Source organism: Hyla sarda, unplaced genomic scaffold, assembly GCF_029499605.1.
Source record: "Hyla sarda isolate aHylSar1 unplaced genomic scaffold, aHylSar1.hap1 scaffold_423, whole genome shotgun sequence".
Classification (NCBI taxonomy): Eukaryota; Metazoa; Chordata; class Amphibia; order Anura; family Hylidae; genus Hyla; species Hyla sarda.
Window position 1 is genome coordinate 12,969 of NW_026610438.1, and position 26,071 is coordinate 39,039.

The window sequence follows — 26,071 nt, forward strand, 5'->3', positions numbered from 1 at the left end:
AGGATAGATCACTGAGGACCTTCTACACCTCTGTATATTACCTGTGATCATCTAATGTATATGACACCAGGATAGATCACTGAGGACCTTCTACACCTCTGTATATTACCTGATCATCTAATGTATATGACACCAGGATAGATCACTGAGGACCTTCTACACCTCCTGTATATTACCTGTGATCATCTAATGTATATGACACCAGGATAGATCACTGAGGACCTTCTACACCTCCTGTATATTACCTGATCATCTAATGTATATGACACCAGGATAGATCACTGAGGACCTTCTACACCTCCTGTATATTACCTGTGATCATCTAATGTATATGACACCAGGATAGATCACTGAGGACCTTCTACACCTCCTGTATATTACCTGATCATCTAATGTATATGACACCAGGATAGATCACTGAGGACCTTCTACACCTCCTGTATATTACCTGATCATCTAATGTATATGACACCAGGATAGATCACTGAGGACCTTCTACACCTCTGTATATTACCTGTGATCATCTAATGTATATGACACCAGGATAGATCACTGAGGACCTTCTACACCTCTGTATATTACCTGTGATCATCTAATGTATATGACACCAGGATAGATCACTGAGGACCTTCTACACCTCTGTATATTACCTGTGATCATCTAATGTATATGACACCAGGATAGATCACTGAGGACCTTCTACACCTCTGTATATTACCTGATCATCTAATGTATATGACACCAGGATAGATCACTGAGGACCTTCTACACCTCTGTATATTACCTGATCATCTAATGTATATGACACCAGGATAGATCACTGAGGACCTTCTACACCTCGTATATTACCTGATCATCTAATGTATATGACACCAGGATAGATCACTGAGGACCTTCTACACCTCTGTATATTACCTGTGATCATCTAATGTATATGACACCAGGATAGATCACTGAGGACCTTCTACACCTCTGTATATTACCTGTGATCATCTAATGTATATGACACCAGGATAGATCACTGAGGACCTTCTACACCTCCTGTATATTACCTGTGATCATCTAATGTATATGACACCAGGATAGATCACTGAGGACCTTCTACACCTCTGTATATTACCTGATCATCTAATGTATATGACACCAGGATAGATCACTGAGGACCTTCTACACCTCTGTATATTACCTGTGATCATCTAATGTATATGACACCAGGATAGATCACTGAGGACCTTCTACACCTCTGTATATTACCTGTGATCATCTAATGTATATGACACCAGGATAGATCACTGAGGACCTTCTACACCCCTGTATATTACCTGATCATCTAATGTATATGACACCAGGATAGATCACTGAGGACCTTCTACACCTCTGTATATTACCTGTGATCATCTAATGTATATGACACCAGGATAGATCACTGAGGACCTTCTACACCCCTGTATATTACCTGATCATCTAATGTATATGACACCAGGATAGATCACTGAGGACCTTCTACACCTCCTGTATATTACCTGATCATCTAATGTATATGACACCAGGATAGATCACTGAGGACCTTCTACACCTCTGTATATTACCTGTGATCATCTAATGTATATGACACCAGGATAGATCACTGAGGACCTTCTACACCTCCTGTATATTACCTGATCATCTAATGTATATGACACCAGGATAGATCACTGAGGACCTTCTACACCTCCTGTATATTACCTGATCATCTAATGTATATGACACCAGGATAGATCACTGAGGACCTTCTACACCTCTGTATATTACCTGATCATCTAATGTATATGACACCAGGATAGATCACTGAGGACCTTCTACACCTCCTGTATATTACCTGATCATCTAATGTATATGACACCAGGATAGATCACTGAGGACCTTCTACACCTCCTGTATATTACCTGTGATCATCTAATGTATATGACACCAGGATAGATCACTGAGGACCTTCTACACCTCTGTATATTACCTGATCATCTAATGTATATGACACCAGGATAGATCACTGAGGACCTTCTACACCTCTGTATATTACCTGATCATCTAATGTATATGACACCAGGATAGATCACTGAGGACCTTCTACACCTCTGTATATTACCTGTGATCATCTAATGTATATGACACCAGGATAGATCACTGAGGACCTTCTACACCTCTGTATATTACCTGTGATCATCTAATGTATATGACACCAGGATAGATCACTGAGGACCTTCTACACCTCTGTATATTACCTGTGATCATCTAATGTATATGACACCAGGATAGATCACTGAGGACCTTCTACACCTCCTGTATATTACCTGATCATCTAATGTATATGACACCAGGATAGATCACTGAGGACCTTCTACACCTCCTGTATATTACCTGTGATCATCTAATGTATATGACACCAGGATAGATCACTGAGGACCTTCTACACCTCTGTATATTACCTGTGATCATCTAATGTATATGACACCAGGATAGATCACTGAGGACCTTCTACACCTCCTGTATATTACCTGATCATCTAATGTATATGACACCAGGATAGATCACTGAGGACCTTCTACACCTCCTGTATATTACCTGTGATCATCTAATGTATATGACACCAGGATAGATCACTGAGGACCTTCTACACCTCCTGTATATTACCTGATCATCTAATGTATATGACACCAGGATAGATCACTGAGGACCTTCTACACCTCCTGTATATTACCTGTGATCATCTAATGTATATGACACCAGGATAGATCACTGAGGACCTTCTACACCTCTGTATATTACCTGTGATCATCTAATGTATATGACACCAGGATAGATCACTGAGGACCTTCTACACCTCCTGTATATTACCTGATCATCTAATGTATATGACACCAGGATAGATCACTGAGGACCTTCTACACCTCTGTATATTACCTGATCATCTAATGTATATGACACCAGGATAGATCACTGAGGACCTTCTACACCTCCTGTATATTACCTGTGATCATCTAATGTATATGACACCAGGATAGATCACTGAGGACCTTCTACACCTCTGTATATTACCTGATCATCTAATGTATATGACACCAGGATAGATCACTGAGGACCTTCTACACCTCTGTATATTACCTGATCATCTAATGTATATGACACCAGGATAGATCACTGAGGACCTTCTACACCTCTGTATATTACCTGATCATCTAATGTATATGACACCAGGATAGATCACTGAGGACCTTCTACACCTCTGTATATTACCTGATCATCTAATGTATATGACACCAGGATAGATCACTGAGGACCTTCTACACGTCTGTATATTACCTGTGATCATCTAATGTATATGACACCAGGATAGATCACTGAGGACCTTCTACACCTCTGTATATTACCTGATCATCTAATGTATATGACACCAGGATAGATCACTGAGGACCTTCTACACCTCTGTATATTACCTGTGATCATCTAATGTATATGACACCAGGATAGATCACTGAGGACCTTCTACACCTCTGTATATTACCTGATCATCTAATGTATATGACACCAGGATAGATCACTGAGGACCTTCTACACCTCTGTATATTACCTGTGATCATCTAATGTATATGACACCAGGATAGATCACTGAGGACCTTCTACACCTCTGTATATTACCTGTGATCATCTAATGTATATGACACCAGGATAGATCACTGAGGACCTTCTACACCTCTGTATATTACCTGATCATCTAATGTATATGACACCAGGATAGATCACTGAGGACCTTCTACACCTCCTGTATATTACCTGTGATCATCTAATGTATATGACACCAGGATAGATCACTGAGGACCTTCTACACCTCTGTATATTACCTGATCATCTAATGTATATGACACCAGGATAGATCACTGAGGACCTTCTACACCTCCTGTATATTACCTGTGATCATCTAATGTATATGACACCAGGATAGATCACTGAGGACCTTCTACACCTCTGTATATTACCTGATCATCTAATGTATATGACACCAGGATAGATCACTGAGGACCTTCTACACCTCTGTATATTACCTGATCATCTAATGTATATGACACCAGGATAGATCACTGAGGACCTTCTACACCTCTGTATATTACCTGATCATCTAATGTATATGACACCAGGATAGATCACTGAGGACCTTCTACACCTCTGTATATTACCTGATCATCTAATGTATATGACACCAGGATAGATCACTGAGGACCTTCTACACCTCCTGTATATTACCTGTGATCATCTAATGTATATGACACCAGGATAGATCACTGAGGACCTTCTACACCTCTGTATATTACCTGTGATCATCTAATGTATATGACACCAGGATAGATCACTGAGGACCTTCTACACCTCCTGTATATTACCTGATCATCTAATGTATATGACACCAGGATAGATCACTGAGGACCTTCTACACCTCTGTATATTACCTGATCATCTAATGTATATGACACCAGGATAGATCACTGAGGACCTTCTACACCTCTGTATATTACCTGATCATCTAATGTATATGACACCAGGATAGATCACTGAGGACCTTCTACACCTCCTGTATATTACCTGATCATCTAATGTATATGACACCAGGATAGATCACTGAGGACCTTCTACACCTCTGTATATTACCTGTGATCATCTAATGTATATGACACCAGGATAGATCACTGAGGACCTTCTACACCTCTGTATATTACCTGATCATCTAATGTATATGACACCAGGATAGATCACTGAGGACCTTCTACACCTCTGTATATTACCTGTGATCATCTAATGTATATGACACCAGGATAGATCACTGAGGACCTTCTACACCTCCTGTATATTACCTGTGATCATCTAATGTATATGACACCAGGATAGATCACTGAGGACCTTCTACACCTCTGTATATTACCTGTGATCATCTAATGTATATGACACCAGGATAGATCACTGAGGACCTTCTACACCTCTGTATATTACCTGATCATCTAATGTATATGACACCAGGATAGATCACTGAGGACCTTCTACACCTCTGTATATTACCTGTGATCATCTAATGTATATGACACCAGGATAGATCACTGAGGACCTTCTACACCTCTGTATATTACCTTGATCATCTAATGTATATGACACCAGGATAGATCACTGAGGACCTTCTACACCTCTGTATATTACCTGTGATCATCTAATGTATATGACACCAGGATAGATCACTGAGGACCTTCTACACCTCCTGTATATTACCTGATCATCTAATGTATATGACACCAGGATAGATCACTGAGGACCTTCTACACCTCTGTATATTACCTGTGATCATCTAATGTATATGACACCAGGATAGATCACTGAGGACCTTCTACACCTCTGTATATTACCTGTGATCATCTAATGTATATGACACCAGGATAGATCACTGAGGACCTTCTACACCTCCTGTATATTACCTGATCATCTAATGTATATGACACCAGGATAGATCACTGAGGACCTTCTACACCTCTGTATATTACCTGTGATCATCTAATGTATATGACACCAGGATAGATCACTGAGGACCTTCTACACCTCCTGTATATTACCTGGATCATCTAATGTATATGACACCAGGATAGATCACTGAGGACCTTCTACACCTCCTGTATATTACCTGATCATCTAATGTATATGACACCAGGATAGATCACTGAGGACCTTCTACACCTCCTGTATATTACCTGTGATCATCTAATGTATATGACACCAGGATAGATCACTGAGGACCTTCTACACCTCTGTATATTACCTGATCATCTAATGTATATGACACCAGGATAGATCACTGAGGACCTTCTACACCTCCTGTATATTACCTGTGATCATCTAATGTATATGACACCAGGATAGATCACTGAGGACCTTCTACACCTCCTGTATATTACCTGTGATCATCTAATGTATATGACACCAGGATAGATCACTGAGGACCTTCTACACCTCCTGTATATTACCTGTGATCATCTAATGTATATGACACCAGGATAGATCACTGAGGACCTTCTACACCTCCTGTATATTACCTGTGATCATCTAATGTATATGACACCAGGATAGATCACTGAGGACCTTCTACACCTCCTGTATATTACCTGTGATCATCTAATGTATATGACACCAGGATAGATCACTGAGGACCTTCTACACCTCTGTATATTACCTGATCATCTAATGTATATGACACCAGGATAGATCACTGAGGACCTTCTACACCTCCTGTATATTACCTGTGATCATCTAATGTATATGACACCAGGATAGATCACTGAGGACCTTCTACACCTCTGTATATTACCTGATCATCTAATGTATATGACACCAGGATAGATCACTGAGGACCTTCTACACCCTCTGTATATTACCTTGATCATCTAATGTATATGACACCAGGATAGATCACTGAGGACCTTCTACACCTCTGTATATTACCTGTGATCATCTAATGTATATGACACCAGGATAGATCACTGAGGACCTTCTACACCTCTGTATATTACCTGATCATCTAATGTATATGACACCAGGATAGATCACTGAGGACCTTCTACACCTCTGTATATTACCTGTGATCATCTAATGTATATGACACCAGGATAGATCACTGAGGACCTTCTACACCTCTGTATATTACCTGTGATCATCTAATGTATATGACACCAGGATAGATCACTGAGGACCTTCTACACCTCTGTATATTACCTGATCATCTAATGTATATGACACCAGGATAGATCACTGAGGCTACACCTCTGTATATTACCTGATCATCTAATGTATATGACACCAGGATAGATCACTGAGGACCTTCTACACCTCCTGTATATTACCTGATCATCTAATGTATATGACACCAGGATAGATCACTGAGGACCTTCTACACCTCCTGTATATTACCTGATCATCTAATGTATATGACACCAGGATAGATCACTGAGGACCTTCTACACCTCCTGTATATTACCTGTGATCATCTAATGTATATGACACCAGGATAGATCACTGAGGACCTTCTACACCTCCTGTATATTACCTGTGATCATCTAATGTATATGACACCAGGATAGATCACTGAGGACCTTCTACACCTCTGTATATTACCTGTGATCATCTAATGTATATGACACCAGGATAGATCACTGAGGACCTTCTACACCTCTGTATATTACCTGATCATCTAATGTATATGACACCAGGATAGATCACTGAGGATCTTCTACACCTCTGTATATTACCTGATCATCTAATGTATATGACACCAGGATAGATCACTGAGGACCTTCTACACCTCCTGTATATTACCTGTGATCATCTAATGTATATGACACCAGGATAGATCACTGAGGACCTTCTACACCTCTGTATATTACCTGTGATCATCTAATGTATATGACACCAGGATAGATCACTGAGGACCTTCTACACCTCTGTATATTACCTGATCATCTAATGTATATGACACCAGGATAGATCACTGAGGACCTTCTACACCTCCTGTATATTACCTGTGATCATCTAATGTATATGACACCAGGATAGATCACTGAGGACCTTCTACATCTCTGTATATTACCTGATCATCTAATGTATATGACACCAGGATAGATCACTGAGGACCTTCTACACCTCCTGTATATTACCTGATCATCTAATGTATATGACACCAGGATAGATCACTGAGGACCTTCTACACCTCTGTATATTACCTGTGATCATCTAATGTATATGACACCAGGATAGATCACTGAGGACCTTCTACACCTCCTGTATATTACCTGTGATCATCTAATGTATATGACACCAGGATAGATCACTGAGGACCTTCTACACCTCTGTATATTACCTGATCATCTAATGTATATGACACCAGGATAGATCACTGAGGACCTTCTACACCTCCTGTATATTACCTGATCATCTAATGTATATGACACCAGGATAGATCACTGAGGACCTTCTACACCTCCTGTATATTACCTGATCATCTAATGTATATGACACCAGGATAGATCACTGAGGACCTTCTACACCTCTGTATATTACCTGTGATCATCTAATGTATATGACACCAGGATAGATCACTGAGGACCTTCTACACCTCTGTATATTACCTGTGATCATCTAATGTATATGACACCAGGATAGATCACTGAGGACCTTCTACACCTCTGTATATTACCTGATCATCTAATGTATATGACACCAGGATAGATCACTGAGGACCTTCTACACCTCTGTATATTACCTGTGATCATCTAATGTATATGACACCAGGATAGATCACTGAGGACCTTCTACACCTCTGTATATTACCTGTGATCATCTAATGTATATGACACCAGGATAGATCACTGAGGACCTTCTACACCTCTGTATATTACCTGATCATCTAATGTATATGACACCAGGATAGATCACTGAGGACCTTCTACACCTCTGTATATTACCTGTGATCATCTAATGTATATGACACCAGGATAGATCACTGAGGACCTTCTACACCTCCTGTATATTACCTGTGATCATCTAATGTATATGACACCAGGATAGATCACTGAGGACCTTCTACACCTCTGTATATTACCTGATCATCTAATGTATATGACACCAGGATAGATCACTGAGGACCTTCTACACCTCCTGTATATTACCTGATCATCTAATGTATATGACACCAGGATAGATCACTGAGGACCTTCTACACCTCCTGTATATTACCTGATCATCTAATGTATATGACACCAGGATAGATCACTGAGGACCTTCTACACCTCTGTATATTACCTGATCATCTAATGTATATGACACCAGGATAGATCACTGAGGACCTTCTACACTACACCTCTGTATATTACCTGTGATCATCTAATGTATATGACACCAGGATAGATCACTGAGGACCTTCTACACCTCCTGTATATTACCTGTGATCATCTAATGTATATGACACCAGGATAGATCACTGAGGACCTTCTACACCTCCTGTATATTACCTGTGATCATCTAATGTATATGACACCAGGATAGATCACTGAGGACCTTCTACACCTCTGTATATTACCTGTGATCATCTAATGTATATGACACCAGGATAGATCACTGAGGACCTTCTACACCTCTGTATATTACCTGTGATCATCTAATGTATATGACACCAGGATAGATCACTGAGGACCTTCTACACCTCTGTATATTACCTGTGATCATCTAATGTATATGACACCAGGATAGATCACTGAGGACCTTCTACACCTCTGTATATTACCTGATCATCTAATGTATATGACACCAGGATAGATCACTGAGGACCTTCTACACCTCTGTATATTACCTGTGATCATCTAATGTATATGACACCAGGATAGATCACTGAGGACCTTCTACACCTCTGTATATTACCTGTGATCATCTAATGTATATGACACCAGGATAGATCACTGAGGACCTTCTACACCTCCTGTATATTACCTGTGATCATCTAATGTATATGACACCAGGATAGATCACTGAGGACCTTCTACACCTCTGTATATTACCTGATCATCTAATGTATATGACACCAGGATAGATCACTGAGGACCTTCTACACCTCTGTATATTACCTGATCATCTAATGTATATGACACCAGGATAGATCACTGAGGACCTTCTACACCTCTGTATATTACCTGTGATCATCTAATGTATATGACACCAGGATAGATCACTGAGGACCTTCTACACCTCTGTATATTACCTGTGATCATCTAATGTATATGACACCAGGATAGATCACTGAGGACCTTCTACACCTCCTGTATATTACCTGATCATCTAATGTATATGACACCAGGATAGATCACTGAGGACCTTCTACACCTCTGTATATTACCTGTGATCATCTAATGTATATGACACCAGGATAGATCACTGAGGACCTTCTACACCTCCTGTATATTACCTGTGATCATCTAATGTATATGACACCAGGATAGATCACTGAGGACCTTCTACACCTCTGTATATTACCTGATCATCTAATGTATATGACACCAGGATAGATCACTGAGGACCTTCTACACCTCTGTATATTACCTGTGATCATCTAATGTATATGACACCAGGATAGATCACTGAGGACCTTCTACACCTCCTGTATATTACCTGTGATCATCTAATGTATATGACACCAGGATAGATCACTGAGGACCTTCTACACCTCTGTATATTACCTGTGATCATCTAATGTATATGACACCAGGATAGATCACTGAGGACCTTCTACACCTCTGTATATTACCTGTGATCATCTAATGTATATGACACCAGGATAGATCACTGAGGACCTTCTACACCTCTGTATATTACCTGTGATCATCTAATGTATATGACACCAGGATAGATCACTGAGGACCTTCTACACCTCCTGTATATTACCTGATCATCTAATGTATATGACACCAGGATAGATCACTGAGGACCTTCTACACCTCTGTATATTACCTGTGATCATCTAATGTATATGACACCAGGATAGATCACTGAGGACCTTCTACACCTCCTGTATATTACCTGTGATCATCTAATGTATATGACACCAGGATAGATCACTGAGGACCTTCTACACCTCTGTATATTACCTGTGATCATCTAATGTATATGACACCAGGATAGATCACTGAGGACCTTCTACACCTCTGTATATTACCTGATCATCTAATGTATATGACACCAGGATAGATCACTGAGGACCTTCTACACCTCTGTATATTACCTGATCATCTAATGTATATGACACCAGGATAGATCACTGAGGACCTTCTACACCTCCTGTATATTACCTGTGATCATCTAATGTATATGACACCAGGATAGATCACTGAGGACCTTCTACACCTCTGTATATTACCTGTGATCATCTAATGTATATGACACCAGGATAGATCACTGAGGACCTTCTACACCTCTGTATATTACCTGATCATCTAATGTATATGACACCAGGATAGATCACTGAGGACCTTCTACACCTCCTGTATATTACCTGATCATCTAATGTATATGACACCAGGATAGATCACTGAGGACCTTCTACACCTCTGTATATTACCTGTGATCATCTAATGTATATGACACCAGGATAGATCACTGAGGACCTTCTACACCTCTGTATATTACCTGTGATCATCTAATGTATATGACACCAGGATAGATCACTGAGGACCTTCTACACCTCCTGTATATTACCTGATCATCTAATGTATATGACACCAGGATAGATCACTGAGGACCTTCTACACCTCTGTATATTACCTGTGATCATCTAATGTATATGACACCAGGATAGATCACTGAGGACCTTCTACACCCCTGTATATTACCTGATCATCTAATGTATATGACACCAGGATAGATCACTGAGGACCTTCTACACCTCCTGTATATTACCTGATCATCTAATGTATATGACACCAGGATAGATCACTGAGGACCTTCTACACCTCTGTATATTACCTGTGATCATCTAATGTATATGACACCAGGATAGATCACTGAGGACCTTCTACACCCCTGTATATTACCTGATCATCTAATGTATATGACACCAGGATAGATCACTGAGGACCTTCTACACCTCCTGTATATTACCTGTGATCATCTAATGTATATGACACCAGGATAGATCACTGAGGACCTTCTACACCTCCTGTATATTACCTGTGATCATCTAATGTATATGACACCAGGATAGATCACTGAGGACCTTCTACACCCCTGTATATTACCTGTGATCATCTAATGTATATGACACCAGGATAGATCACTGAGGACCTTCTACACCTCCTGTATATTACCTGATCATCTAATGTATATGACACCAGGATAGATCACTGAGGACCTTCTACACCTCTGTATATTACCTGTGATCATCTAATGTATATGACACCAGGATAGATCACTGAGGACCTTCTACACCCTCTGTATATTACCTGATCATCTAATGTATATGACACCAGGATAGATCACTGAGGACCTTCTACACCTCCTGTATATTACCTGTGATCATCTAATGTATATGACACCAGGATAGATCACTGAGGACCTTCTACACCTCTGTATATTACCTGTGATCATCTAATGTATATGACACCAGGATAGATCACTGAGGACCTTCTACACCTCTGTATATTACCTGTGATCATCTAATGTATATGACACCAGGATAGATCACTGAGGACCTTCTACACCTCTGTATATTACCTGTGATCATCTAATGTATATGACACCAGGATAGATCACTGAGGACCTTCTACACCTCTGTATATTACCTGTGATCATCTAATGTATATGACACCAGGATAGATCACTGAGGACCTTCTACACCTCTGTATATTACCTGTGATCATCTAATGTATATGACACCAGGATAGATCACTGAGGACCTTCTACACCTCCTGTATATTACCTGTGATCATCTAATGTATATGACACCAGGATAGATCACTGAGGACCTTCTACACCTCTGTATATTACCTGTGATCATCTAATGTATATGACACCAGGATAGATCACTGAGGACCTTCTACACCTCTGTATATTACCTGTGATCATCTAATGTATATGACACCAGGATAGATCACTGAGGACCTTCTACACCTCTGTATATTACCTGTGATCATCTAATGTATATGACACCAGGATAGATCACTGAGGACCTTCTACACCTCTGTATATTACCTGATCATCTAATGTATATGACACCAGGATAGATCACTGAGGACCTTCTACACCTCTGTATATTACCTGTGATCATCTAATGTATATGACACCAGGATAGATCACTGAGGACCTTCTACACCTCTGTATATTACCTGTGATCATCTAATGTATATGACACCAGGATAGATCACTGAGGACCTTCTACACCTCTGTATATTACCTGTGATCATCTAATGTATATGACACCAGGATAGATCACTGAGGACCTTCTACACCTCCTGTATATTACCTGATCATCTAATGTATATGACACCAGGATAGATCACTGAGGACCTTCTACACCTCTGTATATTACCTGATCATCTAATGTATATGACACCAGGATAGATCACTGAGGACCTTCTACACCTCTGTATATTACCTGTGATCATCTAATGTATATGACACCAGGATAGATCACTGAGGACCTTCTACACCTCTGTATATTACCTGATCATCTAATGTATATGACACCAGGATAGATCACTGAGGACCTTCTACACCTCTGTATATTACCTGATCATCTAATGTATATGACACCAGGATAGATCACTGAGGACCTTCTACACCTCTGTATATTACCTGTGATCATCTAATGTATATGACACCAGGATAGATCACTGAGGACCTTCTACACCTCTGTATATTACCTGATCATCTAATGTATATGACACCAGGATAGATCACTGAGGACCTTCTACACCTCTGTATATTACCTGTGATCATCTAATGTATATGACACCAGGATAGATCACTGAGGACCTTCTACACCTCTGTATATTACCTGTGATCATCTAATGTATATGACACCAGGATAGATCACTGAGGACCTTCTACACTCTGTATATTACCTGATCATCTAATGTATATGACACCAGGATAGATCACTGAGGACCTTCTACACCTCTGTATATTACCTGATCATCTAATGTATATGACACCAGGATAGATCACTGAGGACCTTCTACACCTCTGTATATTACCTGTGATCATCTAATGTATGACACCAGGATAGATCACTGAGGACCTTCTACACCTCTGTATATTACCTGTGATCATCTAATGTATATGACACCAGGATAGATCACTGAGGACCTTCTACACCTCTGTATATTACCTGTGATCATCTAATGTATATGACACCAGGATAGATCACTGAGGACCTTCTACACCTCCTGTATATTACCTGATCATCTAATGTATATGACACCAGGATAGATCACTGAGGACCTTCTACACCTCTGTATATTACCTGTGATCATCTAATGTATATGACACCAGGATAGATCACTGAGGACCTTCTACACCTCCTGTATATTACCTGTGATCATCTAATGTATATGACACCAGGATAGATCACTGAGGACCTTCTACACCTCTGTATATTACCTGATCATCTAATGTATATGACACCAGGATAGATCACTGAGGACCTTCTACACCTCTGTATATTACCTGTGATCATCTAATGTATATGACACCAGGATAGATCACTGAGGACCTTCTACACCTCCTGTATATTACCTGATCATCTAATGTATATGACACCAGGATAGATCACTGAGGACCTTCTACACCTCCTGTATATTACCTGTGATCATCTAATGTATATGACACCAGGATAGATCACTGAGGACCTTCTACACCTCTGTATATTACCTGATCATCTAATGTATATGACACCAGGATAGATCACTGAGGACCTTCTACACCTCTGTATATTACCTGTGATCATCTAATGTATATGACACCAGGATAGATCACTGAGGACCTTCTACACCTCTGTATATTACCTGTGATCATCTAATGTATATGACACCAGGATAGATCACTGAGGACCTTCTACACCTCCTGTATATTACCTGATCATCTAATGTATATGACACCAGGATAGATCACTGAGGACCTTCTACACCTCTGTATATTACCTGATCATCTAATGTATATGACACCAGGATAGATCACTGAGGACTCTTCCTACACGTATATTACCTGTGATCATCTAATGTATATGACACCAGGATAGATCACTGAGGACCTTCTACACCTCTGTATATTACCTGTGATCATCTAATGTATATGACACCAGGATAGATCACTGAGGACCTTCTACACCTCCTGTATATTACCTGTGATCATCTAATGTATATGACACCAGGATAGATCACTGAGGACCTTCTACACCTCCTGTATATTACCTGTGATCATCTAATGTATATGACACCAGGATAGATCACTGAGGACCTTCTACACCTCTGTATATTACCTGTGATCATCTAATGTATATGACACCAGGATAGATCACTGAGGACCTTCTACACCTCTGTATATTACCTGTGATCATCTAATGTATATGACACCAGGATAGATCACTGAGGACCTTCTACACCTCTGTATATTACCTGTGATCATCTAATGTATATGACACCAGGATAGATCACTGAGGACCTTCTACACCTCTGTATATTACCTGTGATCATCTAATGTATATGACACCAGGATAGATCACTGAGGACCTTCTACACCTCTGTATATTACCTGATCATCTAATGTATATGACACCAGGATAGATCACTGAGGACCTTCTACACCTCTGTATATTACCTGATCATCTAATGTATATGACACCAGGATAGATCACTGAGGACCTTCTACACCTCTGTATATTACCTGTGATCATCTAATGTATATGACACCAGGATAGATCACTGAGGACCTTCTACACCTCTGTATATTACCTGTGATCATCTAATGTATATGACACCAGGATAGATCACTGAGGACCTTCTACACCTCTGTATATTACCTGTGATCATCTAATGTATATGACACCAGGATAGATCACTGAGGACCTTCTACACCTCTGTATATTACCTGATCATCTAATGTATATGACACCAGGATAGATCACTGAGGACCTTCTACACCTCTGTATATTACCTGTGATCATCTAATGTATATGACACCAGGATAGATCACTGAGGACCTTCTACACCTCTGTATATTACCTGTGATCATCTAATGTATATGACACCAGGATAGATCACTGAGGACCTTCTACACCTCTGTATATTACCTGTGATCATCTAATGTATATGACACCAGGATAGATCACTGAGGACCTTCTACACCTCTGTATATTACCTGTGATCATCTAATGTATATGACACCAGGATAGATCACTGAGGACCTTCTACACCTCTGTATATTACCTGATCATCTAATGTATATGACACCAGGATAGATCACTGAGGACCTTCTACACCTCTGTATATTACCTGTGATCATCTAATGTATATGACACCAGGATAGATCACTGAGGACCTTCTACACCTCTGTATATTACCTGTGATCATCTAATGTATATGACACCAGGATAGATCACTGAGGACCTTCTACACCTCCTGTATATTACCTGTGATCATCTAATGTATATGACACCAGGATAGATCACTGAGGACCTTCTACACCTCCTGTATATTACCTGTGATCATCTAATGTATATGACACCAGGATAGATCACTGAGGACCTTCTACACCTCTGTATATTACCTGTGATCATCTAATGTATATGACACCAGGATAGATCACTGAGGACCTTCTACACCTCTGTATATTACCTGTGATCATCTAATGTATATGACACCAGGATAGATCACTGAGGACCTTCTACACCTCTGTATATTACCTGATCATCTAATGTATATGACACCAGGATAGATCACTGAGGACCTTCTACACCTCTGTATATTACCTGTGATCATCTAATGTATATGACACCAGGATAGATCACTGAGGACCTTCTACACCTCTGTATATTACCTGTGATCATCTAATGTATATGACACCAGGATAGATCACTGAGGACCTTCTACACCTCCTGTATATTACCTGATCATCTAATGTATATGACACCAGGATAGATCACTGAGGACCTTCTACACCTCTGTATATTACCTGTGATCATCTAATGTATATGACACCAGGATAGATCACTGAGGACCTTCTACACCTCTGTATATTACCTGTGATCATCTAATGTATATGACACCAGGATAGATCACTGAGGACCTTCTACACCTCTGTATATTACCTGTGATCATCTAATGTATATGACACCAGGATAGATCACTGAGGACCTTCTACACCTCTGTATATTACCTGATCATCTAATGTATATGACACCAGGATAGATCACTGAGGACCTTCTACACCTCCTGTATATTACCTGTGATCATCTAATGTATATGACACCAGGATAGATCACTGAGGACCTTCTACACCTCTGTATATTACCTGATCATCTAATGTATATGACACCAGGATAGATCACTGAGGACCTTCTACACCTCCTGTATATTACCTGTGATCATCTAATGTATATGACACCAGGATAGATCACTGAGGACCTTCTACACCTCTGTATATTACCTGTGATCATCTAATGTATATGACACCAGGATAGATCACTGAGGACCTTCTACACCTCTGTATATTACCTGATCATCTAATGTATATGACACCAGGATAGATCACTGAGGACCTTCTACACCTCTGTATATTACCTGTGATCATCTAATGTATATGACACCAGGATAGATCACTGAGGACCTTCTACACCTCTGTATATTACCTGATCATCTAATGTATATGACACCAGGATAGATCACTGAGGACCTTCTACACCTCTGTATATTACCTGTGATCATCTAATGTATATGACACCAGGATAGATCACTGAGGACCTTCTACACCTCTGTATATTACCTGATCATCTAATGTATATGACACCAGGATAGATCACTGAGGACCTTCTACACCTCTGTATATTACCTGTGATCATCTAATGTATATGACACCAGGATAGATCACTGAGGACCTTCTACACCTCTGTATATTACCTGATGATCATCTAATGTATATGACACCAGGATAGATCACTGAGGACCTTCTACACCTCTGTATATTACCTGTGATCATCTAATGTATATGACACCAGGATAGATCACTGAGGACCTTCTACACCTCTGTATATTACCTGTGATCATCTAATGTATATGACACCAGGATAGATCACTGAGGACCTTCTACACCTCTGTATATTACCTTGATCATCTAATGTATATGACACCAGGATAGATCACTGAGGACCTTCTACACCTCTGTATATTACCTGTGATCATCTAATGTATATGACACCAGGATAGATCACTGAGGACCTTCTACACCTCTGTATATTACCTGTGATCATCTAATGTATATGACACCAGGATAGATCACTGAGGACCTTCTACACCTCTGTATATTACCTGTGATCATCTAATGTATATGACACCAGGATAGATCACTGAGGACCTTCTACACCTCTGTATATTACCTGTGATCATCTAATGTATATGACACCAGGATAGATCACTGAGGACCTTCTACACCTCTGTATATTACCTGTGATCATCTAATGTATATGACACCAGGATAGATCACTGAGGACCTTCTACACCTCTGTATATTACCTGTGATCATCTAATGTATATGACACCAGGATAGATCACTGAGGACCTTCTACACCTCTGTATATTACCTGATCATCTAATGTATATGACACCAGGATAGATCACTGAGGACCTTCTACACCTCTGTATATTACCTGATCATCTAATGTATATGACACCAGGATAGATCACTGAGGACCTTCTACACCTCTGTATATTACCTGATCATCTAATGTATATGACACCAGGATAGATCACTGAGGACCTTCTACACCTCCTGTATATTACCTGATCATCTAATGTATATGACACCAGGATAGATCACTGAGGACCTTCTACACCTCTGTATATTACCTGATCATCTAATGTATATGACACCAGGATAGATCACTGAGGACCTTCTACACCTCTGTATATTACCTGGATCATCTAATGTATATGACACCAGGATAGATCACTGAGGACCTTCTACACCTCTGTATATTACCTGTGATCATCTAATGTATATGACACCAGGATAGATCACTGAGGACCTTCTACACCTCTGTATATTACCTGTGATCATCTAATGTATATGACACCAGGATAGATCACTGAGGACCTTCTACACCTCTGTATATTACCTGTGATCATCTAATGTATATGACACCAGGATAGATCACTGAGGACCTTCTACACCTCTGTATATTACCTGTGATCATCTAATGTATATGACACCAGGATAGATCACTGAGGACCTTCTACACCTCTGTATATTACCTGTGATCATCTAATGTATATGACACCAGGATAGATCACTGAGGACCTTCTACACCTCTGTATATTACCTGTGATCATCTAATGTATATGACACCAGGATAGATCACTGAGGACCTTCTACACCTCTGTATATTACCTGTGATCATCTAATGTATATGACACCAGGATAGATCACTGAGGACCTTCTACACCTCTGTATATTACCTGTGATCATCTAATGTATATGACACCAGGATAGATCACTGAGGACCTTCTACACCTCTGTATATTACCTGTGATCATCTAATGTATATGACACCAGGATAGATCACTGAGGACCTTCTACACCTCTGTATATTACCTGTGATCATCTAATGTATATGACACCAGGATAGATCACTGAGGACCTTCTACACCTCTGTATATTACCTGATCATCTAATGTATATGACACCAGGATAGATCACTGAGGACCTTCTACACCTCTGTATATTACCTGTGATCATCTAATGTATATGACACCAGGATAGATCACTGAGGACCTTCTACACCTCTGTATATTACCTGTGATCATCTAATGTATATGACACCAGGATAGATCACTGAGGACCTTCTACACCTCTGTATATTACCTGTGATCATCTAATGTATATGACACCAGGATAGATCACTGAGGACCTTCTACACCTCTGTATATTACCTGTGATCATCTAATGTATATGACACCAGGATAGATCACTGAGGACCTTCTACACCTCTGTATATTACCTGTGATCATCTAATGTATATGACACCAGGATAGATCACTGAGGACCTTCTACACCTCTGTATATTACCTGTGATCATCTAATGTATATGACACCAGGATAGATCACTGAGGACCTTCTACACCTCTGTATATTACCTGTGATCATCTAATGTATATGACACCAGGATAGATCACTGAGGACCTTCTACACCTCTGTATATTACCTGTGATCATCTAATGTATATGACACCAGGATAGATCACTGAGGACCTTCTACACCTCTGTATATTACCTGTGATCATCTAATGTATATGACACCAGGATAGATCACTGAGGACCTTCTACACCTCTGTATATTACCTGTGATCATCTAATGTATATGACACCAGGATAGATCACTGAGGACCTTCTACACCTCTGTATATTACCTGTGATCATCTAATGTATATGACACCAGGATAGATCACTGAGGACCTTCTACACCTCTGTATATTACCTGATCATCTAATGTATATGACACCAGGATAGATCACTGAGGACCTTCTACACCTCTGTATATTACCTGTGATCATCTAATGTATATGACACCAGGATAGATCACTGAGGACCTTCTACACCTCCTGTATATTACCTGTGATCATCTAATGTATATGACACCAGGATAGATCACTGAGGACCTTCTACACCTCCTGTATATTACCTGTGATCATCTAATGTATATGACACCAGGATAGATCACTGAGGACCTTCTACACCTCTGTATATTACCTGTGATCATCTAATGTATATGACACCAGGATAGATCACTGAGGACCTTCTACACCTCTGTATATTACCTGTGATCATCTAATGTATATGACACCAGGATAGATCACTGAGGACCTTCTACACCTCTGTATATTACCTGTGATCATCTAATGTATATGACACCAGGATAGATCACTGAGGACCTTCTACACCTCTGTATATTACCTGTGATCATCTAATGTATATGACACCAGGATAGATCACTGAGGACCTTCTACACCTCTGTATATTACCTGATCATCTAATGTATATGACACCAGGATAGATCACTGAGGACCTTCTACACCTCTGTATATTACCTGATCATCTAATGTATATGACACCAGGATAGATCACTGAGGACCTTCTACACCTCTGTATATTACCTGATCATCTAATGTATATGACACCAGGATAGATCACTGAGGACCTTCTACACCTCTGTATATTACCTGTGATCATCTAATGTATATGACACCAGGATAGATCACTGAGGACCTTCTACACCTCTGTATATTACCTGATCATCTAATGTATATGACACCAGGATAGATCACTGAGGACCTTCTACACCTCTGTATATTACCTGTGATCATCTAATGTATATGACACCAGGATAGATCACTGAGGACCTTCTACACCTCTGTATATTACCTGTGATCATCTAATGTATATGACACCAGGATAGATCACTGAGGACCTTCTACACCTCTGTATATTACCTGATCATCTAATGTATATGACACCAGGATAGATCACTGAGGACCTTCTACACCTCCTGTATATTACCTGATCATCTAATGTATATGACACCAGGATAGATCACTGAGGACCTTCTACACCTCTGTATATTACCTGATCATCTAATGTATATGACACCAGGATAGATCACTGAGGACCTTCTACACCTCTGTATATTACCTGATCATCTAATGTATATGACACCAGGATAGATCACTGAGGACCTTCTACACCTCTGTATATTACCTGATCATCTAATGTATATGACACCAGGATAGATCACTGAGGACCTTCTACACCTCTGTATATTACCTGTGATCATCTAATGTATATGACACCAGGATAGATCACTGAGGACCTTCTACACCTCTGTATATTACCTGTGATCATCTAATGTATATGACACCAGGATAGATCACTGAGGACCTTCACCTGATCATCTAATGTATATGACACCAGGATAGATCACTGAGGACCTTCTACACCTCTGTATATTACCTGTGATCATCTAATGTATATGACACCAGGATAGATCACTGAGGACCTTCTACACCTCCTGTATATTACCTGTGATCATCTAATGTATATGACACCAGGATAGATCACTGAGGACCTTCTACACCTCTGTATATTACCTGATCATCTAATGTATATGACACCAGGATAGATCACTGAGGACCTTCTACACCTCTGTATATTACCTGTGATCATCTAATGTATATGACACCAGGATAGATCACTGAGGACCTTCTACACCTCCTGTATATTACCTGATCATCTAATGTATATGACACCAGGATAGATCACTGAGGACCTTCTACACCTCTGTATATTACCTGATCATCTAATGTATATGACACCAGGATAGATCACTGAGGACCTTCTACACCTCTGTATATTACCTGTGATCATCTAATGTATATGACACCAGGATAGATCACTGAGGACCTTCTACACCTCTGTATATTACCTGTGATCATCTAATGTATATGACACCAGGATAGATCACTGAGGACCTTCTACACCTCCTGTATATTACCTGATCATCTAATGTATATGACACCAGGATAGATCACTGAGGACCTTCTACACCTCCTGTATATTACCTGATCATCTAATGTATATGACACCAGGATAGATCACTGAGGACCTTCTACACCTCTGTATATTACCTGATCATCTAATGTATATGACACCAGGATAGATCACTGAGGACCTTCTACACCTCTGTATATTACCTGTGATCATCTAATGTATATGACACCAGGATAGATCACTGAGGACCTTCTACACCTCTGTATATTACCTGTGATCATCTAATGTATATGACACCAGGATAGATCACTGAGGACCTTCTACACCTCCTGTATATTACCTGTGATCATCTAATGTATATGACACCAGGATAGATCACTGAGGACCTTCTACACCTCTGTATATTACCTGTGATCATCTAATGTATATGACACCAGGATAGATCACTGAGGATCTTCTACACCTCTGTATATTACCTGTGATCATCTAATGTATGACACCAGGATAGATCACTGAGGACCTTCTACACCTCCTGTATATTACCTGTGATCATCTAATGTATATGACACCAGGATAGATCACTGAGGACCTTCTACACCTCCTGTATATTACCTGATCATCTAATGTATATGACACCAGGATAGATCACTGAGGACCTTCTACACCTCTGTATATTACCTGTGATCATCTAATGTATATGACACCAGGATAGATCACTGAGGACCTTCTACACCTCTGTATATTACCTGTGATCATCTAATGTATATGACACCAGGATAGATCACTGAGGACCTTCTGTTCTATTGAAGTTAATGGAGCAGAATTGTATTACCGCAAATGACCTGATGCAGGGGGCGGCGCTGTATTTTCTTGTTGTAATGAAGTAATGTGCAGAATGTTTATAGACGTTAACCCTGTGTGTCCTTCCTCGCTGCTCTCCATAGCCATGTGTGTTCCTTATTTATAGGCATACTTAGTGCCCTACGGGTACACAATAAACAAGAGCGCCAGCTTTCTGTGCCCACAGTCACCTGGACTGTACAAACCTTGTAGGAGGTCTTCACCCGTAAGTTGGTCTCGTGTGGGGCTCCTCCGCTTGGCTCCTGACCTTCACTGTTTGAGGTCGCGGCTCTTTGTACCCCGGCGGTGACTGTATCGTAGGTTCATGGGTCCACTCACCCTTCATTTACCCAGACGTGAGACCCATAAACAATACGATCCGGGCACAAAGGAGACTCAAACATTCAGCTCTACTGCAGTGGACTGAGCTCCACCATAACTTCCACCAGAAATCTCCCCCACTCTGTAATGGCTCGGTCCTGTCGAGCAGAACAATGAGGTGGGAGACTCACCCCAGCATAGGAAAGTGGCCTCTTCCTCCCTTGTCAGCGGTCGATGGTCCTCCTCTTACCGGACCCTGCTGTGCCTCCGCTTACCGTACCCTGCTGTGCCTCCGCTTACCGTACCCTGCTGTGCCTCCGCTTACCGTACCCTGCTGTGCCTCCGCTTTCCGGACCCTGCTGTGCCTCCGCTTTCCGGACCCTGCTGTGCCTCCGCTTACCGGACCCTGCTGTGCCTCCGCTTACCGGACCCTGCTGTGCCTCCGCTTAATGGACCCTGCTGTGCCTCCGCTTACCGGACCCTGCTGTGCCTCCGCTTAATGGACCCTGCTGTGCCTCCGCTTACCGGACCCTGCTGTGCCTCCGCTTACCGGACCCTGCTGTGCCTCCGCTTACCGGACCCTGCTGTGCCTCCGCTTACCGGACCCTGCTGTGCCTCCTCTTACCGGACCCTGCTGTGCCTCCTCTTACCGGACCCTGCTGTGCCTCCTCTTACCGGACCCTGCTGTGCCTCCTCTTACCGGACCCTGCTGTGCCTCCTCTTACCGGACCCTGCTGTGCCTCCTCTTACCGGACCCTGCTGTGCCTCCTCTTACCGGACCCTGCTGTGCCTCCTCTTACCGGACCCTGCTGTGCCTCCTCTTACCGGACCCTGCTGTGCCTCCTCTTACCGGACCCTGCTGTGCCTCCGCTTACCGGACCCTGCTGTGCCTCCGCTTACCGGACCCTGCTGTGCCTCCTCTTACCGGACCCTGCCTGCTGTGTACAATTAGTGATAAAGTTGATGCCCGTCTGTAGTTTTGCTGAGGGCCACAGTATGGAGCTTCCAGTCAACCGCCCCTCCTCCAGCCTCGATTCTCTGCCTTCATCATGGCGGATCTGCCTGTAATAAGCTTATAATCCGGGGTAAAGCTGCTCGGCGGCCGGAGCCTTAGGTAGGATTTCTGGTGGAAGTTCTCACATCTGACAACATTCTGCCTCCGCAATGTCCCTGCTGCTTCTCCTAGATCATCATCATTGCCCTCCCGCACAGACGGCTCTGCCGCGCAACCCTCCCGCACAGACGGCTCTGCCGCGCAGCCCTCCCGCACAGACGGCTGTGCCGTGCAGCCCACCCGCACAGACGGCTCTGCCGCACAGCCCTCCCGCACAGACGGCTCTGCCGCGCAGCCCTCTGCCCTCTGCGTTAATATGCTAATTATCAGTGATTAACCCCGCCTCCTATAATTAAAGGAATAGGAACCTGTCACTAATTCTGAATGTTGTTTTTTTCCCCTCCCCTTTTAGGGTTTAGATGACTACGGGGCAGCGCGTCCCACAAACAGGTATGGCGCCCTCCCCTCCCTCTTTGTATTGTCTCATCCGTGTAGTGCTGCATGTTTTATCTGTCCGTCACCTGCAGTATCTTTTATGGCCATGGGGGGGCGGTGTAGACACTCTGAAAAGTCTTAACAACTAAAGCTGAAACTCTGGGGCCGAATCAGTCGATTCCAGGAAATTCTAAGATCTTTTGATGACCCGTTTTGCTGTTTTTGTTTATTTTACTTACTTTCCGATTTGTTTTATTTTGTGCAGTTTAAAAAAAATGTCCTTTTTTTATTTTTTAAAAAGAAATGATAAAAAAAATAATAAAAATAAAAACTAAATGCCCGGAAACTGTCCGTGAGCCGGTTTTCTAATGCGCAGGACTCATCGGCTTCAATGTTGATTGTTTTCATAATTTTCTTTTTTTATGCATAAAACGGTACGAGCGAGGAGAGACAACCAATCCGGCAGGTCCTCTGTGCCTGTTTGGTCATTCATTTTGGGTAAATGTCATAGTAAGGGGGTGTAAGTACCAAAGAGTTGCCCCCTCTGGTGGCTGCGGGGCGTGCGGAGATGATGGCTTTGGATTTTCTGTTTGTGGTGCAAACCCGAAACAAAAAATGTCTTTAGGATCCCACACAGCGCATGCGCAGCGGAGATGACACTGTGAGAAAGCCGGGCGGTGGGATATACGCTGTGCATGTGCAGCGTATTTTCCGCCGCCCGGTGGATTTCTTGCAGTGTCGTGTGAATACACCCTAAATAAAATGCTGTAAACTGCTCTGAGAAGTAATGAGGCTGCGTAGTGATCCTTGTGGGTTGTGCTGGAATAGACCATGTGACTCGGAAGGACAGAGCCGGCCCCCGAGGAGCTCCTCTCCCATCTATCCTGTATTTTTATATATATTTTTTTCTCTATATAGTTTTCCTGTGTGTCTGTTGTCGTTTGGATCCCGTATATAAGAGATACTGCAGCGTCTGCTCCATCGTCTGGTGATGTCGTCCTTCACTATATATATATATATTTATTTATTTATTGTACATCTCGGCAGTTTCCTCTTTTTGCTCTTT

The 26,071-nt window shown here is 41.3% G+C and overlaps 1 protein-coding gene across 10 annotated transcripts in view; it reads left to right on the forward strand.

Moving 5' to 3' along the window:
* The window catches only part of BAIAP2 (BAR/IMD domain containing adaptor protein 2), a gene marked incomplete at its 5' end in the record, with an annotated part of 75,848 nt that overhangs the window by 6,868 nt on the left and 42,909 nt on the right, over window positions 1-26,071 (forward strand). For 4 of the 10 annotated variants that reach the window (XM_056553876.1, XM_056553873.1, XM_056553875.1 and 1 more), the window contains 2 exon segments: window positions 23,323-23,421; window positions 24,983-25,020. In XM_056553876.1, the coding sequence (XP_056409851.1) occupies window positions 23,323-23,421; window positions 24,983-25,020 (137 nt within the window). 10 annotated transcript variants of the gene reach the window in all.